Genomic DNA, 22,291 nt, shown 5'->3' with positions numbered 1-22,291 from the left:
GTTATTTTCAGGATAGACAAAGCATTGGTGTTGTTATTTAAAAAAGACATGCTGCAGCATAGAAATGAGATTTGAAAACGCTTCCAATTTTGTTTAAATTGAAATATAATTAAATTTATATTGATGTACTATGTAGAAATGTTCAAAACTTCACGATAAGTAAAATAAAAAGTGTGCATCTCCTTTTTAAATTTTTCTTACGACAATTTCAACATTTCAAAACATCTGGTAAATCTTCAGTGTTTGTGTTAGTGATGATGACGGGATATTTACGCGGAAGGTATTCATACGAAGCGGTAAGTAAATTTTTATTTTGCTTTTCAATTCAATATGAAAACTAAAATGTTTTTACAACATTTAACTATTTTATTTAAACTGTTTGATAAACCGAAGAAGCGTATCATGTCTATTCAAAAAGTGTACCCCCGATGGTATATATCGGACTTTGCGCTCCGTCCGTTTCGTTCAAAATTCTCATGTAGGAGTGTAAATAATAATATTTAATAATCTTGTTTTTTTCTCGCTTGCAGCTTTTTATTTGAAAGATTTAAAACGAAAAAGTCCTAGTCAATCGCCGTGATGGACGTATTATCACCGCAGTTGATGTGGATCGGGACTCGGTGCTACCGGGTGAATCAAACGAGTTCGGAACAGCAATATGATCGGCAAACAGAAGAAAACACGCCATATGTCGAAGAAGGTATAGTATTTAATTGGTTTATTTAATTGGAAGCTGGGAAACAACATGGGTTAGGTGTGAATTGAGTATTATATTGCTCATGAATCCGAATGTTTTCTAGTAAAAGTGAAGTAAGCAGTGAAGGCACTGTAGCAATAGGCAATCAGACTCCGAAGAATGTATTTGGAACTCTGGAATGAAAATTTTCGTGGATTTAGAATTCTCTTTGCTTTATGCCGCTATCAATTATATGGTCCATATTCTCAGGACTATTTGAAAATTTTAACAAATAACGCCATGTATTTTAGTGTATGTATCGTGTAAGTGTATGTGCGGTAAGACGCGCGGCTACAAAGCAAGACCATGCTGAGGGTGGCTGGGTTTGATTCCCGGTGCCGGTCTAGGCAATTTTCGGATTGGAAATTGTCTCGACTTATAGTATCATCGTGCTAGCCTCATGATATACGAATGCAAAAATGGTAACCTGGCTTAGAAACCTCGCAGTTAATAACTGTGGAAGTGCTAAATGAACACTAAGCTGCGAGGCGGCTCTGTCCCAGTGTGGGGATGTAATGCCAATAAGAAGAAGAAGAAGAAGAAGAAGATCGTGTAAGAAACATGCAGAATTTGTTATTAGATAATACGCGAATTTAATATGTTGGAAATTTCTTCGCCTCAAGTACAAAATTCCACTACAGCGGTGGTTGTTGGTTAGTCCATGCAATTTAAAATGCAACAACAGATTTTTCTTGTTGTTGTTCATGCATCTACATGCACAAAATTTATGATTTAATCTTGATGATAAAACCAAAAAAATACTAGCTATTAAACATAAGTACGTTAGGTACATCGTGCTTTTTCCCTTGGACAAAAATGGAAAAATCGACTCTCGTATTTAGGTGAATCAAGTAGCCCATGATATTAACATATGTTTCAATTATGGTGAAACTGTTAGCTGTTAGCGAAAAGCATCTTTTGCATCGCCTAAGTACCGTACCTTTCACTGTGAAAACCGATATGGAAAGCGTAAAATCAAGGAAGTAAGATGCAATTTAATGTGTTTCAGTTGGACATATTTTGATCATTGTGATAAGTAAAGCTTCCAAGTCATGGGCATGAAGTTATATGGGAAGAAATAATCTACATCTTCAAACAGCTTTTTTTTAAAGTACATCAAAACACATCTCTGAAAATCGCACCAGACTTGGATTTAGCCGATAGAAAGTACCATCTGCTTCGAAGTACTTTGAACGAGGTACATGCAAATCTGCTTCCAAGTCTTTACGCGTTCAAACGTCCGCTGAGGTTGATTTGCAAGAGCTAATGAATTGTATCTCGCTAAGCATTATGCAGCAACTTTCATAAGAAAATTATTTTGAGCTTTTTAGTGGAATGTTTTCACCTGTCATAAGACGAGTTTATACAATCCCATTGAATTCCACCACTTAATTGTATCTTGACAGATACGTATTTCGACCTCAAAAGTAAGGCCGTCTTCAGTGTCTCGTACTTGACTCGACTTCGACTTCGACTCGAAGTCGAGTCAAGTACGAGACACTGAAGACGGCCTTACTTTTGAGGTCGAAATACGTATCTGTCAAGATACAATTAAGTGGTGGAATTCAATGGGATTGTATAAACTCGTCTTATGACAGGTGAGCAACTTTCAGTTGCTCAAGGACGGTAAAACTTATATGCAATTAGGTTTTTGATGCAGGATCAGGACATAACACCTACACACAAAAATTGTCGAAGACTGAGAGCTCAGATGCTTGTTGTGGCTCTAGTTCCATTAAAAATTATGGACATTAAAAATAAAACTATTCTCTGGTCAAATCCGCGGCCATATCCGACGTCCTTCATTTCCTGGCCATCCGGAAGATGCTCCCAGTCGAACCATTCCTCGAGCACAACGACACGCCACATCGTCCCTGGTGCCAAATGACCGGATGAGCAGCTGAAATACCTTGATTATGATGATTCCATGATTCCCGAATCCTAATCCCCGCCCATCCTTAAACATTGTGTTGCAGACAACCTTATCGCAGCGTACCATTCGGTACCCTGCACGCCGCTGTGCTCTCACTAGGCAGCATAGCTGTCACTGTGTGATGCTGGAGATGCGCATCAATGAGATTTCAATGTGGTTGTCGTTGTATTTGTTTTGTATGTAGTTCAGTTTTGTTTACGTCTCGTACATAAGTTAGTTTTGTACCGTTTTAATGTGTCGCGAAATATAGTTTTAATCACTATTCTCTACGCGTTTTATTCCTCTTATGTAGAGGATCTCGAGAAGAAAACCATCGGGTTTGACGGTATAAAAGTGGCGACGAGTTTCGCGTGTGAGGGTAGTTTTTACCGTCGACAAAAACTCACCCAACATTTCGTCACCCGTGCGGAAAAAGAGAAAGAGGAGTGCAATGGCTGATGGTGAAAACGGGCAAAATGGTGTTGATCCCACGGGAGTGTTTAATCCACGGCAGCAGTTGAATCAGCCGATTAATCCCGTGCCGGTGGCTCATCAGCTTCAGCAGCAAATTCATGCCCCCGTTGTGACTACTCACCAGCAGCAGCAGCCGTTCATTCCAATTTCAACTGCTCAGCAACAGCAGTTCCCAAACTTCCCACCCCACCAACCGCAAGCCCAGGTTAGAGTACCGAGATGTTCATGCAGTTAATGCAAATGGTGCAACAGACGATTGCCCAGAGCCAACAGTCACAAGCACAAAGTCAGTTGCAACATCAACAGCTAATGGCACAGCTTGTACAGAGGCAGCAGCAGGCCGAAGAACAGCAGCAACAGTTTCTTCGGAGTATTTCATCGTCGATAAAAGTGCAAGTGCCACCCAACCCGGAACAGATCCTTGACTCTTTGGCCAGCAATATCAAGGAATTTCGGTATGAGGCCGAAAGTAATTCCACTTTCGCAGCTTGGTACTCGCGATAGGACAACCTTTTCGAGAAGGATGCTGCAAGGCTGGACGACGAGGCAAAAGTTCGTCTGCTCATGCGCAAACTGGGCTTATCGGAGCATGAAAGGTACGTGAGCTACATTCTTCCTAAATTCCCAAAGGAGTTTACTTTCATGCAGACAGTGGACAAGCTGAAAAGCTTGTTCGGAGCTAAAGAATCGGTGATCAGCCGCCGATACAGATGTCTGCAAATTGCGAAGAATCCTACCGAGGATCATGTAGCGTTCGCCTGCAGAGTGAACAAAGCTTGCGTCGAGTTCGAACTGGGGAAGCTCACAGAAGAGCAGTGCTTGGTCTACGTGTGCGGCCTAAAATCGGAGAATGACGTCGAGATCCGTACCCGACTCCTCACTAAAATAGAGGACAACAATGACGTCACATTAGAACAGCTCTCCGAGGAGTGTCAGCGCCTTTTCAACCTCAAGCACGACAGCGCGATGATTGAATCTCCATCTCCGTACGGCCAAGTACAAGTGGTGAGGAAGTTTGGTGGTAACCGGTTCGCCAAGCAAGAAAGAGAATCCCCAAAGCGTTCTTCCGGTGCCGCCGCCAAGAAGCCTAGTTATCCGTGTTGGCTCTGCGGTGCATTGCATTATATTCGGGACTGCAGTTATAAAAACCACAAATGCTCCGATTGCGGCCAATTTGGACACCGCGAAGGATACTGTGATAGTGCTAAGTCCCGGAAACCAGGAAACAGGGTAATATCAACCAAGGTGGTTATGGTCGACATGTGCAGTGTGCAGCAGCGACGTAGATTCGTCTCCGTTGGTCTTTTCGGATCAAAAATTCGACTGCAACTCGACACCGCTTCCGACATCACTGTCATCAGCAGGGAGAGTTGGCAGAAAATAGGGAGTCCTGCCCTATCGCCGGCAACAGTGAAAGCCAAGACTGCTTCCGGAAATGTCTTGTTGCTCGATGGGGAATTCGAGTGCAACGTTACCATCGGAGAAATTACGCGACGTGAACGAATACGTGTTACTGCGAACCAGTTGCATCTACTCGGTGCTGATTTAGTCGATGTTTTCAACCTCTGGTCCGTACCCATGGACACCTTCTGCTGTCAAGTGACCGGATCTTCGTTGCCTACCGCTGCTCTCAAGTCGACTTTCCCCAACGTGTTCAGCGAGCAACTCGGCTTGTGCAGCAAAACGAAAGTGAAGTTAGAGCTGAAAGAAAACATTCGACCCGTTTTCGTCCCGAAACGTCCGGTTGCATACGCTATGTACGACGCCGTAGATCTTGAGCTCGACCGCCTAGAGAAGCTAAATATCATCACCCCGGTCGAATATTCAGAGTGGGCCGCTCCAATCGTTGTCGTCCGTAAAGCCAATGGTTCCATTCGAATTTGCGGAGACTATTCCACAGGGTTGAATGCAGCGCTTCAGCCAAACCAGTATCCGCTTCCCCTTCCGGATGATATTTTTGCCAAGCTGGCTAATTGTAAGGTTTTCAGCCAGATTGATTTGTCTGATGCCTTCTTGCAAGTGGAGGTTGATGAGCAGCACCGTAGGTTGCTCACGATCAACACGCATCGGGGTCTCTATTCCTACAATCGTCTGCCTCCCGGTGTGAAGATCGCGCCTGGGGCGTTTCAGCAAGTCATCGACACGATGCTAGCCGGCTTAGAGTGCACTTCCGGCTATTTGGATGATGTCATAATCGGCGGAAGAACGGAGGAAGAACACGATCGCAATCTACGGGCTGCTCTGAAGCGAATTCAAGATTTCGGCTTCACAATTCGTTCTGAAAAGTGCACATTTCGCAAGCAACAAGTGAAGTACGTAGGCCTCGTCATCGATGCTCGCGGGTTACGTCCAGATCCAGCTAAGATCGAGGCAATTATGAAGCTGCCACCTCCCACAAATGTGTCTGAAACGCGTTCGTTTTTGGGGGCCATCAACTATTATGGCAAGTTCGTCCCCAATATGCGCAAGCTACGGTATCCGCTCGACAATCTCCTCAAAGCTGAAGCGAAATTCCAATGGACTGCAGAGTGCCAAACAGCGTTTGAGCAATTCAAGCGAATTCTTTCCTCGGATCTACTCCTTACTCATTACGATCCTAAGCGGGAGATCATAGTGTCCGCCGACGCTTCTTCTGTCGGGCTCGGAGCAACGATCAGTCACAAGTTGCCCGACGGCACCGTCAAGGTCGTCCAGCATGCGTCTAGAGCACTCACGAAAGCCGAGCAAGGGTATAGTCAGCCGGATCGAGAAGGTTTGGCCATCGTCTTCGCTGTAACGAAGTTTCACAAGATGCTTTTCGGGCGGCACTTCCGACTGCAAACCGACCATCAGCCTCTGCTACGAATTTTCGGTTCCAAGAAGGGAATACCAGTGTATACTGCCAATCGCCTTCAACGCTTCGCTTTGAACTTGCTTCTCTACGACTTCGACATCGAGTATGTGCCAACTCACAAGTTTGGAAATGCAGACCTGCTCTCGCGATTGATTAACCAACATGTCAAGCCCGACGAGGATTACGTCATCGCGAGCCTCAACTTGGAAGAGGACCTTAGGTCAGTAGTGTCTAATACGGTTAAAGTTTTGCCTCTCAATTTCAGAGCCGTCGCGCAAAGCACCCAAGCAGACCCTCTGCTCCGAACAGTCTACCACCACGTTCAACACGGTTGGCCCCAGTCCAAACTTCCGGGGTCCGACATCAAACGGTTCCAATCCAGACAGGAATCGCTCTCCGTGGTAGATGGGTGCATCTTGTTTGCCGAACGGCTCGTCATTCCATCGCTACACCGCAAGCGATGCCTTGAGCAACTTCATGGTGGTCATCCCGGCATGCAGCGAATGAAAGCCCTTGCCAGGAGTTATGTCTACTGGCCCAGTTTGGATGCTGACATCGTGAACTTCGTGAAGACATGTCAACAATGTGCATCAGTGGCCAAATCACCTCCTCATTCTCTACCGGTGCCACGGCCAAATCCAACAGTTCCGTGGCAACGTGTCCACATTGACTACGCCGGTCCGATCGAAGGCGAGTACTACCTCATCGTTGTAGACTCGTTCTCAAAGTGGCCAGAGATCGTTCAAACCAACCGTATCACATCGGCAGTGACCATTAATATCCTTCGCGGATTGTTTGCTAGACTGGGTATGCCAACAACACTGGTCAGTGACAACGGTACCCAGTTCACTAGTTCCGAATTCGCCAATTTCTGCGCCTCTAACGGCATCGAACACCTGACAACGGCTCCTTTCCATCCACAATCGAATGGCCAAGCGGAGCGGTTCGTGGACACTTTCAAGAGATCTGTGAAGAAAATTCGAGAGGGAAGAGGATCGATACAGCAAGCACTGGACATTTCTTGCTGACGTACCGGAGCACGCCTAATCGGGGACTTCCCGACCAGAAGTCGCCATCCGAGATCATGTTTGGACGAAAAATCCGCACGTGTCTCGAACTTCTGCGTCCTCCGCCGGTACGAACATCAGTGGCAATGCCAGCCGACCGTAAGCAACTCAGATTCTTCAGCCAAAATGATCTCGTCTAGCTACATGGTCGTAACGGTTGGAAGTGGGTTGCCGGTAAAGTAGTTGAGAGAATCGGAGACGTGATGTACAACGTGTGGATTGTTAATCAACGAATGCTGCGCTGCCATATCAATCAGCTACGGAGTCGTCTTGATGCTGACACGACGCAAAACCAATCCACTAATGAAGCCAGTTCTCGCCAGTATTTATTGCCGCTCGATATCCTGTTGGGTGCTTGGAATCTTCCAAATGAATCAGCCGGCACTCTGGCATCTTCGCCTGTTCGGAACGCCTCTGCTTCAACTCCATCATCGGTGTCAGTCTCAAGTCCCTTGTCGGCTTGTGTTTCGTCCACGCCACGAAACGAGCCGACTTCGTCAACATCATCAGCAACGTCAACATCGACCGAATTCGAATCTGCTATCGAAGTGGAACCGGTGGTAGATCCTCCAAGGCGCTCTTCTCGAGTACGAAGACCGACAAATAGGTTCGATCCCTACCACCTGTATTGAGAGGGGAGATGTTGCAGACAACCTTATCGCAGCGTACCATTCGGTACCCTGCACGCCGCTGTGCTCTCACTAGGCAGCATAGCTATCACTGTGTGATGCTGGAGATGCGCATCAATGAGATTTCAATGTGGTTGTCGTTGTATTTGTTTTGTATGTAGTTCAGTTTTGTTTACGTCTCGTACATAAGTTAGTTTTGTACCGTTTTAATGTGTCGCGAAATATAGTTTTAATCACTATTCTCTACGCGTTTTATTCCTCTTATGTAGAGGATCTCGAGAAGAAAACCATCGGGTTTCACGGTATAAAACATTGTAAACTTAACCTCAAGTCACCACGAATACGCTGACTTCTACCCCTCTGTTACGAACTTTATAAGATGATATTGATTGTCAATCAATAACCATGGCTCCGTAAAGTGTTATACACGCCTGAGCCTACAAAATAAACGAACTTGAAAAAAAACATTAACAAATTCCAATGATTTCTGATGCCGACTTTTAAAAAACAATGCCTCAAATCATTTCTTAGGATATCCTGATTCTATCCAGTTTTCCGCGAGCGGTAATGGCCGCCAGCTTGCCTGCAGGTTAGTCTCTGATTTGACATTTCTGGAGGTCAACTGCACCCACCGCTCCGAGCATTCTGACCAATGTGGCATATAAGAAGGTGCTGATTAAGTAAATTCAAGCCTTCTTATATATCACATTGATCAAAATGCTTGAACGGTGGGTGCAGTTGACCTCCAGAAATGTCAAATCAGAGACTAATCCGCAGGAAAGCTGGCGGCCATTACCGCTCGCGGAAAACTGGATAGTATAAAACATTAAAGCTGGCGTTTAGATCACTTATGAGATGATCAATTGGAAATTTGTCAATAGTAACTGTTATGATACCTCATATTTTTCGTAAAAAGATTCTGATTCCAAAGAATCATATCATAAAATCTGGCGTTTACGCCACTTATGCAATTATCAATTTAACATAGGACAGTAATGCAACTAGTAGAAAAGAGTGGAAAAACTAGTTTTCCATTTTCCATTTTTCCATTTTTTTCCAAACATTTTCCCAAAGACACCATTGAGTTAGAACGTGTAGAATATAAGTTATGATTTTTGTCCCGTAGCTCCATATGTTCGAAGCACTGTGCATCACGTTGACCGAGGATGATGATTAGGGTGGCTCAAAGAAGTATGGGGAAAACTTCTTTCTTCTATTCTTTGATGGGACGCCTTCTTATTCTTTTTTCGTAATTTCAGTCAAATCGGTCAAGGGGTCGTTCAACAATGATGTCACAGGTTTTAGGGGGGAGGGGGTCTAAGATTTGGTGACACTGCATATACTAGGTATGTTTTGGTTGCTAATCGATTGATTTTCGGCGAGAAATATTTCTCGCCGAAAACCAATCGATTAGCAACCAAAACATAAAATCGCGGCGATCGATCCATTGTTATCATATACTAGGTATACAAAAAAGCTTGACAGAGAGGGGGAGGGGGGGTCTACAAATCTCAAAAAGTAGTGGACGTCATATTTGAATCGTCCCCAACGGGTTGGAAGTTTATATAAAACAATTATACAGAAACATCGAAAAACAGTTATTTGCGGTTAGACGGCACACTTCAATATGCTGAAGTCATATTTGCCGATACATACGATATACAGCGGCCAGCATGCAACAATGCAACTCTTGGTTCTATGTGCAACTGTAAATGGCTCACCAGCATGGCTGGAATTATCATCACGGGCAATCAAATAAGCTCAAGATAAATAAGTCCATGAATATATATACAACTTGTAAAATTAGATTCGCAAAATTTGAAATCAGAATAAAAAGACGACCGCACCCAGTGTAGCGCTCTAACCAATGCCTCGCTACTGTGGTCAAATGGCTCTCCTGTTAGTTGATCCAACCCAAGGGCTTTGTTCTTTTTTAGTCGGCCAAACTCCGGAGATCCGGAGCTGAAAAACCTATGCCCTGCGCGCATGCTCCCATGTTCGTCACCATACCGCCATCAAATACCTATAGTATATTAGCAATTGTGTGGCCCAATTCCGCCGAACGAGCTATCCGTTGGTGTGATCGCTGGTGTGCTGTGTTATTGAGCGTGTCACTCCGTTCGTTTTGCCGACGAGGAAGGAGGAAAAGTCATGGCTTGCTATTCACTAGTCAATGTCAAATATCTGTCATCAATGCACGCTGAACGTGGATTATCCATTTTCTAATATATCTCACCCTCACATTCCCCTTCTTCTCTCACCAAAAAAGAGGAAAAAAAAACCATTGACTTGAGGTTTTCATAAACAACAATTTACATCTCATTTAATTTTAATTTGCAGCCAAGTCTAATTTTACAATCCAATATCAGTACTCAATTCCCATTTTAAAATACATCCTCATTCAAATTTGAATCGTTGCGTTCTGCTGGTCCACCTTGTACACGACCAATCCGCCCCTCTTCTACACAACCTTTACCATCGAAAGCTGCAACAATCCGATACTCTTCAAGAGCAACTTCGACAACACAAGCAGAAACCGTTGAAAAAAACAAATCATTTATTCCGAAAACAAATCATATTAACTCCAAACCGATAAGAACAACAAATCGTTCAATCGGGTACCTTCGACATCACAAGTGAAAACCGATAAGAATACGAATCATTTGCTCCGGCACTACTCCAGAGTTCTTTCGACATCTTAGCTCGATTAAGTCAAACCGATGAGAAAACAAATCACTTATCACGTCACAAGCCAAAACTGATGGGCAAGTCATTCAATCCGGCGCTCTACAACAGCATCTTTTTGACATCACATATCGAATCCGATGAGAAATCAAATCATTTATGCTGGCGCTTGACTTTTTAAGTCAAAACAGACAACACATCTTTCAATCCACCACTTTCCCAGAGTGCCTTCGACATCACAAACCAATACCAATGAGCGAATCATTCAATCCGACGCTTTTCCAGAGCATCTTCGACATCCCCAGTCGACACCGATGAGCAAATTATTCAATCCGACGCTCTTCCAGAGCGTCTTCGACATCACAAGTCGAAACCGATGACCAAATCATTTAATCTAACGCTCTTCCAAAGCGTCTTCGACATCACAAGTCGAAACCGATGACCAAATCATTCCAGCTGACGCTCTTCCAGAGAGTCTTCGACATTACAAGTCGAAACCGATGACCAAATCATTTAATCCGACGCTCTTCCAAAGCGTCTTCGACATCACAAGTCGAAACCGATGACCAAATCATTCAAGCTGACGCTCTTCCAGAGAGTCTTCGACATCACAAGTCGAAACCGATGACCAAATCATTCAATCCGACGCTCTTCCAGAGCGTCTTCGACAGTACTAGTCGAAACCGATGAGAAAACAAATAATTTTTTTTTTTGGGCGCTTTTCCCTCACACTCGACATCACAACGAAAGCGAAGAAAAAAAAATCCCAATCACGCCCAAAGAATACTTACAAAACAACAATTTCCAACCAGGAACAACCTGGCAGGATCGCCAAATGTGTGGCCCAATTCCGCCGAACGAGCTATCCGTTGGTGTGATCGCTGGTGTGCTGTGTTATTGAGCATGTCACTCCGTTCGTTTCCCGACGAGGAAGGAGGCAAAGTCATGGCTTGCTATTCACTAGTCAATGTCAAATATCTGTCATCAATGCACGCTGAACGTGGATTATCCATTTTCTAATATATCTCACCCTCACAGCAATATAGTCCACTTCGTGAATCCCCATATATTAGGCAAGAGACAGTACATTTACACCATCTTGCGTCGCAAAAGGTAACTAACGCCTGAAAACGATAACTGCAATAACTGCGATAATTGCAAACCCTAATTTTACAATTTTTGAAAATTTGTATTACATTTTTAAAATTTTATTTTTAAATTCAGATATCATAATGAGGTCATGGTATGATTTCTAGCATTTTATTTCGAAAGTATAACATTCCATATTGAATCATACGTTTAAGCAGCCCTCGGAATGTATTTCCACTATGTACATTGCTTGCATCTAATGATGCGTTATTGTCTCTTCAAATCAGCCAGAGTGGAATATTTATATTGGTAACTAGTTGACATGGCAGACGTTGTCCTGCATAGTAGGCGAAAATACGCGTTGTGAACTGCCCATGTGAAATTTCTATACGATTCTCAATTTTAGTTTTTCAGTATAATACTTAGTTATCGTATAATACTAATGACACACTGATGGTATAAGTACCATGGTACAAAAATTTTGAAAAGAGTGCCATACCAATAATTGTCTTTATCAAAGATAGTCTTGGAATAATTTTCTTGTCCTCTTGTACCATGGTACAAGTACCACAGGTGTGTCCTTAGTATAAGTTTGTAGCACGTGACTCTTCCGTGAATGGTTTAAACTTCTCATCACACTTTTGTCGAGTTATGTCTGATCCGCGCCCGTTTGTCGCCCGCCCCACACAAGTCGCTTTGACAGGCTACTCAGATCGTGCGTCATTGAACTGAAGTTGTTTCGCGCTCTAGTATTGTCGGATAGTGCATTGTCGCTTGAATTAGCGAATATGCAAACGAGCCATAACCAAACCATCACCAGATATCATATACCTTGATATACCACGATATCAAGACTTTTCGATAATTCCGTGGTCGACCGTCGATTTGAGATTCTGTCTGCAGTTGTGGTCTACAGATTTACTGATACGGAAGGCTTTGTTAGAAGTAGGTGCTATGAATCGGCAAGTTCTTGGAGGCGCGAAATGTATTAATAGTTGGACGTATTCGTTCATCAAATGGAGGGCGCTTGACTATCCAATAGTACTGTACTCCTGCTATTGGCCAAACTTAGTACCTTTTTAAATCTCCCATGATGATTTTGACGTCGTGGCTTGGGCAGCTGTCTTATTCACGTTCGAGTTGTGCGTAGAATGCGTTCTTATCACTATCATCAGTTCAACCGGGGTGTGGTGTGGGCTATAACAAACAGTTGAAGAACCGGCCTTTGATCCTTAACCTGCACATTCATTGATGGGCACCACCTCGCGCCTTTGCATATCGTCGCTGTTCTCAGCAGGCAGTTCTGGTAGATGCTATGATCACCATTGATTCTTTCCAACAATGTAAACCGATTTAAGTTTAAAATATGAATATGAAATATGATAGAAATATGAATGTATATAGAGAGTTATTGATGTGTTTTCCAAAAATTCGTTACAAAAGTAGAATTCTGACTTATTCTGTTGGATGCACACCGTGCTTTTAGGAAAAAAAAGCTCGCTTTAGCAGGAATTCAGAATCCAATGTTTGTTTACAAAATCCCAAATCGCAAATTGATCCCGAAATTTGTAATGACGTCCAATCACTTATTTCCACAGATCTCTACGAGGAGGATGATCGCGAACTTGACTACGATATTCAATCCAATGAAGCTGGCAAACTTCAAACGTCTTTCCATGTTCCATCGTAAGTTCACTTCAAATCAGATCATAGTGTCCAATTGTCATAATTAATATCTACCCAAACAGTGCCTTTTTTGCAATGATCATAGGCAACAAGGGTACCACGCGTCGTCGATTGGAGGCGGAAACCAAAACTCAGATAATCGTTCCAAAACAGGGCACCGAAGGTGACGTGATCGTCAAAGGAACATCCGCCAAAGCTGTTACTGCTTGCCGCCAACGTATCGAACTGATTGTGCTGGGTGCTCGAAATCGACAACATTTCACCCATTTCCTGTCGATTCCATTGGATTCCGAAGAAATCAAATCAAACTACATAAAATTCCGAGAGAAGATCCTCACTGAACTGCCTAGTGGATTTGATATGGATGAATCACTGTTTCAAAAACCGGAGAAGCTTCACCTGACGATATGTATGATGAGTCTGATGGACAACGTGGACCGGGCAGAAGCGGCTCAGCTGCTTCTAGATTGCAACGAATCGTTTATTAAGTAGATATGCTCACTATTTGTTAGTTATGATTAAAAAAAACTTTTAACTTGTAGATCAACTATAGCAGAGTATGGTCCCATCGAAGTACGTGTAAACAGTTTGGCTTACATGAATGATGATCCCAGCTCGGTGGATGTACTATATGCAAAGGTGGTGTCAGAACCTCTCCAGCGTATTGCCGACCAGTTAATGGAGTACTTCGTAGCGAAAGGGTTGGTTCAACGGCAGTACGATCACGTCAAGCTACACGCTACACTAATCAATTCAAAGTTTGCACAGCACCGAACTGCAGAAGAAGGGGCCGACGATTGGAAGCATCATCGTCATCAGCGTCACAATCATAGGGACAAGTTCGATGCAACATCCATTTTGCAAAAGTTTTCTGATTTTGATTTCGGCGTTCAGAAGATTTCGGAGATCCATCTGTCCCAGCGTTTCTCGACCGCTTGCAACGGGTTCTACGAGGCAACCGGCATGGTGAAGCTGTGAACTGGATTTACGAATATATATGACATACATTTAAACTGTCTCGTAATGTTATAGGAGTTTTTCTCAGCAATAATAACACATCGATCGTAAATATAGAATCATGAATAACATTCGAAAATGTACGAGTATATTTGACTTAATTGGCTTTAAGAACACTTAATAAACTATTTTGGCAATCATTCGAGTAATAATTTTGTAAGCATTTGTGTAAAAAATAGTCACTTTTGTTAAAAACACTTAAAATGCATCTGCACTGGAAATTGTTTCGTTTCGACTTTGAGCTTGATATTTCCTCAACATTTGAACTTACGGAAACATGCAAAACTGATAGACTACACTATATCGAGTAAGAGAGCTTATAAACAAGAAAAGAGAGGCTGCAATGGATAATACTTGTTAGGTCTGTTTTGCACTGAAGGAAGACATTTGAATTTGTTTGATGATGCGATTGGAGTGTTCTGTTGGATTCGCTGGTGAGGTCGGATTGTGTATGTATGTTGACTATTTGTGCGTTTTCAGTTTTAGTGCCGTAGTATGTAGGTCCCAGTCATAGCCTTCCAGCGCTTCACGACTTTCCGCCAGCGATAGGTTGTAGGAGGAGAGAATGTTCTGCAGCTTGCACAGCTTTATCGCTTTATGGATGTCCCAGTCGATGAAGTCCAACGTTAATAAGCACTGCTCTGGTGGAATCTGTGTATTAAAAAAAACAAAACAAAATTGGTTTAGTATGTTGAAGCTAGTTCGATACTAATTCATTGTAAACGGGCTTCGTGGTCATATGGCTACGGCTCTGCTTCGTACGTCGCGGGCTGAATCTCAGGCCGTCCTACATTTTACTCTGCGATGTTACCCTTTCTCATATTTCTCATGTTTCAGCAATCACTAGAACTGTTACAGCTCATGTACGTGTATACTGCCTGTAATATCTGTCCAATATTACTGGTTGCCCTATACCGTGACCTGCCCTAATTCCGCGCATCGCCGGGCATCGCAGGGCAGATCACGGTACATGTGTGACAAATATGCGATTGATTCTGATTCTCGAAAAATTCTAGGTATGAAAAATGTTTTTATTCAATTCCTAGAAACATATGAACATCTCTGCATGTATGAATCTTTGAAGACCATATGAGTTACCGAGTTACTGGAAACAAGCCCTTATTACTTATAGAAGCGGAATATTAAAGATTTGTAGAATATCGTAGGCAATTTTCAAGTAAATGCGCAGAACTCCTGAAAGGTCTTCATAATTCGCATGTTTCCAAAATTGGCTCCAATTAATGTTATAAACATATAGCTATATACACGAAGAATCAGGAGAAATAAATTTTAATATGTTTTCTTCAAACAAGCTTCCAAATATCTAGTTGTTGATTGTAGGTTTAACATTTTTGATGATTGTTTGTTGAACTATGGCCCATTTCAGCCATTTGATTCAGTTTCGACTTTCACATAGATAATTATGTAATAAAAAAAATGCTCGATACATGTTCATCAAAAGGTAATTGATGTGTTCACCTAATAGGCTAAACCCCTTTTCGATACCATAATTCGAACATGTCATATATATATGTATGTGTAGTATACTTTCTATATGCTGTATTATAGCAATAGCGTACTGATGCTTAATAAAACCAGATTCGCTCTCTTACGTCTTCAACCATCTAAAAGTGCACACGTATTTTTTATTAGCTCTTCGCAAGTCTCTTATAATTTATCAGTGGCGACGAGGGAAATAATTATTTTCGGTGGAGCTACTTGGAAGACTGTAATTTCCATGAAATTAACAGTATTGAGTAGTGAAAATTTCATAGCGGTGAAAATTTTGACCGTGTGTGAATAATAGAACTGAAGCTTGTGTCCCATGAACATTTGACCACTGTTAAATATAGAATACAGTGATTAATTGTTTCAAGGAGTGTTGGAATCAGTTCGTTTCATCATTACTGGTCGAACAGATTACAGATTTCAATATCCATATAAAAAATTGGCAAAGATTCATCCCAGCACGTGTTTCGTGAATATAGTGTAATACGCCATCTTTGAAGGTCTATTGTGAGGCTGTAGTAACAATCATCTAACCAAAAGGCCAGCAATAAAACGTGTATAATTCCTAACTAATTACATTAGGTGCACTTTGAAAAACTGTGTTGGATAGTGAGGATCAATCCCATGAATCCGTAAAAGGCTTGTGTGGTAAATACCAAATAGTGAACATATCCCGCGAAATACTTGATTGTGAGTCAGCAACAGTGGAAGTGTGAAGGTCAGCACCAGCTATAAATCAGCATCAGCAATTGAGTACCAAATGAACCGAGGAATTTTGGTGTGACGGAAGCCAATTATAGAGAAGGTCAGCACCAGTCATTAGGGGAGATAAAGGTTGGACGAAAACCGTAGCCGTTGGAAGTACCAGCTCACCATTGTAAATTAAAGGTCACGTAAGTCGTTCTATTCAATTTCTTATTATCTATTCTTTTAGTTCCTATTGTTCTTGTAATATTATACTATTATGTCTTCATTGATTGGAACCGTCGACCATTTTGTTAGAGGATCCAGCTTTGCTCAATATATGGATCGTATGGATATACTCTATCAGTTGAGTAATGTCGCAGATAACATGAAGAAAAGCCTTATCACAATGAGTGGTCCAGTGATTTTTGAGGAAGTTAAATTGATTTATCCGGGGCAGGACGTGATGACTATAGATTACGCCGATATGATAGAAAAACTTAAGAACCGGTTTGATAAAATAGAACCCAATATGATGCACAGGCATAGGCTACACATGAGGAAGCAGGGAATTGACGAACCAGCAGAAAACTATGTGCTTGCAGCTCAATGTGGATTCGGTGCTCACAAAGATGAAGCCATAAAAGACGCCATAATATTTGGGTTAAGGGATCAGGAATTGAAGCAGAAGTTGCTCATGAAGGACGATATAGCTTTGGATGAGGTAGAACAAATAGTTATTAGAACTGAGTTAGCAAAATTACGTGTACAAACCCTGAACGGTCACGAAGAGAGTGGTAGGAGCATAAATTCAGTAAAATATCGTTTGGGCCAGAACCAAAGTAAATACGGTGAGTCTTCTGATTGGTGCGGTAGACAGCAAATACGTAGGTATGAAAACGGGTATCGTAGTCGGAGTTTAGATAGCAATCGAAGTCGCTCTCCAGGGAGAGAACAACATTCAGGTAGAGGTCATTATAATAATTACAACCGGTACGATAATCGTAATCATCGCCCGTCGTACCAACACCGTCGCAAACCTGAGAACGATGATATTCATGCAAATGTGATTTGCAATTTTTGCAAGAAAAGAGGTCATGTAAAAAGGAACTGCTTAAAATTGAGAAACCGACGCACTGTTAATTTTGTAGAGGAAAAGGATTTAGAAAAGGAAGAAAGCTATGATTTCAAACGACTAAGCATTCGCGATACGGACGATTCTGACAATGATTATGCTTGTATGATGATCAAAACAGGGTTCACAAATGCTCCTTGCTTAATAGAGGTTTCGATAGATGGTAGAAAAATTAACATGGAAGTTGACTCTGGAGCAGCGGTTTCTGTCATTAGCTTAGCTACACATAAAGATTGTTTCGCAAATGTAAAAGTAATGAAATGCACTAGTAGCCTTATCGTAGTTAACGGTCAACGATTGAACATTTTTGGAAAAATTCAAGTTAGAGTGAAAATTAACAATATTGAAAAGCAGGTATCGTTGATCATTTTGGATTGTTCAAGCAACTTTGTGCCGCTTTTGGGTAGAAATTGGTTGGAGGTATTTTTCCCTCACTGGAGAAATACATTTGCTAATGCCATGAGCCTCAATTCACTGCAATCTTCGGAAATCAATGCAAAAACATGGGTAATTTTGAAATTGATATTAAGTCAATGTTTCCAAATTGTTTTGATGGTGATTTTTCCAAACCAATTTTAGGTCACGAAGCAGATCTAGTATTGAAAGATAATCAACCAATTTTCAAAAAGCATACGAGGTGCCATTTAAGCTTAGGGACAAAGTGTTGGAGCATTTAAACTCTCTTGAAAAACAAAATGTGATCACCCCTATCCAGGTTAGCGAGTGGGCCTCACCGGTGGTCATTGTTTTGAAAAAGGACGACGATATTCGTATGGTTATCGACTGTAAGGTATCTATAAATAAAATTATAATACCTAATACTTACCCACTACCATTGGCGCAAGACATATTTGCATCTCTATCGGGTTGTAAGTGGTTTTGTTGTCTTGACTTGGCGGGGGCGTACACGCAGTTACAACTTTCGAAAAGGGCCAGAAAATTTATGGTAATAAATACGATTAAAGGTTTATACACTTACAATCGTTTACCACAGGGGGCCTCTTCAAGTGCGTCTCTTTTCCAGAAAATAATGGATCAAGTTTTAGCTGGGTTGAAACATGTACGCTGTTATCTTGACGATGTTTTAGTCGCAGGAGCCACGAAGGAAGAGTGTTTAAAGAATCTGATGATGGTGATGGAAAAATTACATTCCGCCAATATTAAAATAAATTTAAAAAAGTGTAAGTTTTTTGTAAATTCTCTTCCATATCTAGGACATTTGATCACGGATAATGGTTTGCTTCCATCACCGGAAAAAGTTTTAACTATTAAAGAAGCAAAAATACCCAAGGATGTATCAGAGCTGAAGGCTTTTCTCGGACTAGTAAATTATTATGGAAAATTTGTACCTAGATTGTCAGTAACTTTGGAACCTCTATATCAGTTACTAAAGAAGAACAAGAAATTCACATGGGATGACCATTGTCAGCTAGCTTTTGATCAATGTAAAACGGCGTTACTTTCAGCGGAAATCTTAGAATTTTATGATCCTAACAAACCAGTTGTAGTAATTACTGACGCGTGTACATATGGACTGGGAGGAGTTATTGCTCATATAGTTGACGGAGAAGAGAAACCTATCAGTTTCACATCCTTTTCTCTCAATGTTGCACAGAGAAAATACCCCATATTACATCTTGAAGCACTGGCGGTAGTGTGCACAGTTAAGAAATTTCATAAATTTTTGTTCGGTCAGAAGTTTATGATATTTACGGACCATAAACCGTTACTGGGGATTTTGGAAAAGAAGGAAAAACCAGCTGTGTGTCACTAGAGTGCAGAGGTACATGATGGACTTGTCGATAGATGACTATGAAATAGTTTAGAGGCCTGCCACACAGATGGGAAAGGCCGATTGCTGTTCTCAGTTCCCTTTGAATGTAGAAGTTCCGAAATTCATTGATAGTGGCAGTATAAAGTGTATTAATTTCTTCAATGATTTTCCACTTGACTATGCTATAATAGCCAAAGAAACAGAAAAAGATGAATTCTTGTCAAAAATTGCGTTTTACGTAAGTAATGGCTGGCCTCAACGTATAGATCCAGACTGGAGGAAGGCGTACGCTTTGAGGTATGATCTTGAACTAATAGACGGGTGTCTTCTATACCAGGATAGGGTTTTCATACCTGCTACACTATATAAGGGGATTTTGAAGTTGCTTCATGCAAACCACCAAGGGATCGTTAAAATGAAACAAACGGCAAGGCGGTGTGTATTTTGGATAGGAATCAATGAAGATTTAGAATGGCACGTTAAGCAATGCCAAATATGTTTGCAAACATCTACCGCACCTAAACCAGCTAGTGATACATCTTGGATACCAACGAGTCGGCCTTTTAGTCGCATTCATGCCGATTTTTTCCATTTCGAACACCGAGTTTTCCTATTGGTGGTTGATAGCTTCAGTAAATGGTTAGAGATTGATTTGATGAAAACTGGAACTGAGGCCTCTAAAGTCATTCGTAAATTTGTAGCATTTTTTTCTAGATTCGGACTGCCAGACGTGCTAGTCACGGACGGGGGTCCTCCGTTTAACGCTCATCAATTTATATCATTCATGGAAAGACAAGGCATAAAAGTTTTGAAAAGTCCGCCGTACAACCCGAGTAGGCGGGCAGGCGGAGAGAATGGTGAGAACAGCTAAAGATGTTTTTAAGAAATTTTTATTAGATCCATTGACTAAGAGCCTCGAAATAGAGGAACGTATTTTATATTTTCTATCCAATTATCGTAATACTGGGTCTAGTGTAGATGGAATGTTTCCATCAGAAAAGATTTTCTGTTTTAAACCGGACGGACCTTTTACATCCGAAGAAGAGTTACAAAAATCAGCTTATTATCTCTCCGGCTAAAGACTCTTACAACAACGAACATATTGATGAACCCTGTAGTGCGCCCTCCCAAGACCCATTTCTCAAGTTGAACCCGGGGGATAAAGTATTTTATAGAAACCACGACAAAACTGCGCTTGAGAAATGGATCATAGCGCAGTATGTAGCCAGAATATCAACTAATATATATCGAATTTCCGTCGGCAGGAACACCTTAAACGCACATCGCTCACAGCTGAAAATAATGGAAAGGCGACCGACAGGTTCAAGGATGAGGATACCATTGCAGCGTATCAAGAGACAGAGAGAATCGAGTGACTCTGAGGACGAATTTCTAGGGTTTCCAGACATTCCTGTGGTGCCGGAGAAACCGGATGGCAAACGAAGACGATTCATGCAGTTGAAACGTAGTCCGATCGCCACGCGAAGTAAATCGCGATCAGAATTGAATATGAGATGATTGTGCTCCAAGTCGAACGAAAGCATGGTTTTGTTAAAGTTTAGAGCAAATGAGATTTGCGTTCTGAAGTTAGTGAAATTATTGAATTATGTTTTTAGTATTATATTATAAGAAAAAAATGTTAGCATTATATTGTAAATTTGAATACTATCGAAAAAGGCATGATGACTAAATTAGATAAATATAATAATCTGAATTTAAGGGGAAAGAACTGATGTGTTCACCTAATAGGCTAAACCCTTTTTCGATACCATAATTCGAACATGTCATATATGTATATGTATGTGTAGTATACTTTCTATATGCTGTATTATAGCAATAGCGTACTGATGATTAATAAAACCAGATTCGATCTCTTACGTCTTCAACCATCTAAAAGTGCACACGTATTTTTTATTAGCTCTTCGCAAGTCTCTTATAATTTATCAGTAATGTGAGATATTAGATTTTCATCAGAGTTGGTTATTCTAGTCAGCAATTTAAATTTACCTATCAAGATGGATCGCATTGAAGGCAAAATTTTCCTATATCATAAGCACATGCAGCCTAATTTTATTAAGACTAACTATCGCGATTGATTGAAACTGCAAAAAAATCAAAACGACTCCGACACAAAAAAAAAACTATTTGGATCAGGCCTCAACAGTGATCATTTGACCAACGTGATTTTAGAACCTCTGTTAATGCTTAGGAGAGTGTTCCCAAACCGAAACCAAATCGACCACGTTCTAATCGACGGTAAATTCTTCTCCGACATCACGAACGTCCGCACTTACCGCAGTGCGAATATTGAATCCGACCACTACCTCGTTGCAGTATGCCTGCGCTCAAAACTCTCGACGGTGTACAACACGCGTCGAAGTCGGACGCCGCGGCTTAACATTGGGCGGCTACAAGACGGTAGACTAGCCCAAGAATACGCGCAGCAGCTGGAAGTGGCACTTCCAACGGAAGAGCAGCTAGGCGCAGCATCTCTTGAAGATGGCTGGAGAGATATTCGATCCGCCATTGGTAGCACCGCAACCGCTGCACTTGGCACGGTGCCCCCGGATCAGAAGAAACGACTGGTATGACGGCGAATGTGAGCAGTTAGTGGAAGAGAAGAATGCAGCATGGGCGAGATTGCTGCAACACCGCACGAGGGCGAACGAGGCACGATATAAACAGGCGCGGAACAGACAAAACTCGATTTTCCGGAGGAAAAAGCGCCAGCAGGAAGATCGAGACCGTGAAGAAACGGAGCAACTGTACCGCGCTAATAACACACGCAAGTTCTATGAGAAGTTAAACCGTTCACGTAAGGGCCACGTGCCACAGCCCGATATGTGTAAGGACATAAACGGGAACCTTCTTACGAACGAGCGTGAGGTGATCCAAAGGTGGCGGCAGCACTACGAAGAACACCTGAATGGCGATGTGGCAGACGAAGATGGCGGTATGGTGATGGACCTGGGAGAACGCGCGCAGGACATAACTCTACCGGCTCCTTATCTCCAGGAAATCCAGGAGGAGATTGGCCGGCTCAAGAACAACAAAGCCCCTG

At 42.0% G+C, this 22,291-nt stretch overlaps 3 protein-coding genes across 4 annotated transcripts in view; 2 read left to right on the top strand and 1 right to left on the bottom strand.

The window, feature by feature from the left end:
• The first annotated feature begins 69 nt into the window (after nt 1-69).
• LOC134208749 (activating signal cointegrator 1 complex subunit 1) lies at nt 70-14,280 on the top strand. The gene is made up of 5 exons (XM_062684645.1): nt 70-296; nt 531-700; nt 13,024-13,111; nt 13,174-13,599; nt 13,654-14,280. The coding sequence occupies exons 2-5, from the start codon at nt 580-582 to the stop codon at nt 14,087-14,089; spliced, it is 1,071 nt and encodes a 356-aa protein (XP_062540629.1). The 5' UTR covers nt 70-296; nt 531-579; the 3' UTR covers nt 14,090-14,280.
• Nucleotides 4,559-6,983, top strand: LOC134214866 (uncharacterized protein K02A2.6-like). Its single transcript, XM_062694148.1, has one exon. It carries the CDS (start codon nt 4,701-4,703, stop codon nt 6,981-6,983), a length of 2,283 nt encoding a protein of 760 aa, XP_062550132.1. The 5' UTR covers nt 4,559-4,700.
• Nucleotides 14,183-22,291, bottom strand: part of LOC134208745 (activated Cdc42 kinase-like) — a 161,939-nt gene continuing 153,830 nt past the window's right edge. For both annotated transcript variants that reach the window (XM_062684637.1, XM_062684636.1), the window contains exon 9: nt 14,183-14,779. In XM_062684637.1, coding sequence (XP_062540621.1) covers nt 14,591-14,779 — 189 coding nt within the window. In that variant the 3' untranslated portion in view covers nt 14,183-14,590. The remainder of the gene's footprint in view (nt 14,780-22,291) is intronic.

This window comes from Armigeres subalbatus, chromosome 2, assembly GCF_024139115.2.
Source record: "Armigeres subalbatus isolate Guangzhou_Male chromosome 2, GZ_Asu_2, whole genome shotgun sequence".
Classification (NCBI taxonomy): domain Eukaryota; kingdom Metazoa; phylum Arthropoda; class Insecta; order Diptera; family Culicidae; genus Armigeres; species Armigeres subalbatus.
Note: the sequence above shows the minus strand (reverse complement) of the source record. Positions and strands in the feature narration are given on the sequence as shown.

Coding starts and splice junctions, on each gene's coding strand:
- LOC134214866 (XM_062694148.1), top strand. CDS start 4,701: ATGGACACCTTCTGCTGTCAAGTGACCGGATCTTCGTTGCCTACCGCT.
- LOC134208749 (XM_062684645.1), top strand. CDS start 580: ATGGACGTATTATCACCGCAGTTGATGTGGATCGGGACTCGGTGCTAC. Junction 701..13,023: donor CACGCCATATGTCGAAGAAG/GTATAGTATTTA, acceptor TTATTTCCACAG/ATCTCTACGAGGAGGATGAT. Junction 13,112..13,173: donor ACGTCTTTCCATGTTCCATC/GTAAGTTCACTT, acceptor CTACCCAAACAG/TGCCTTTTTTGCAATGATCA.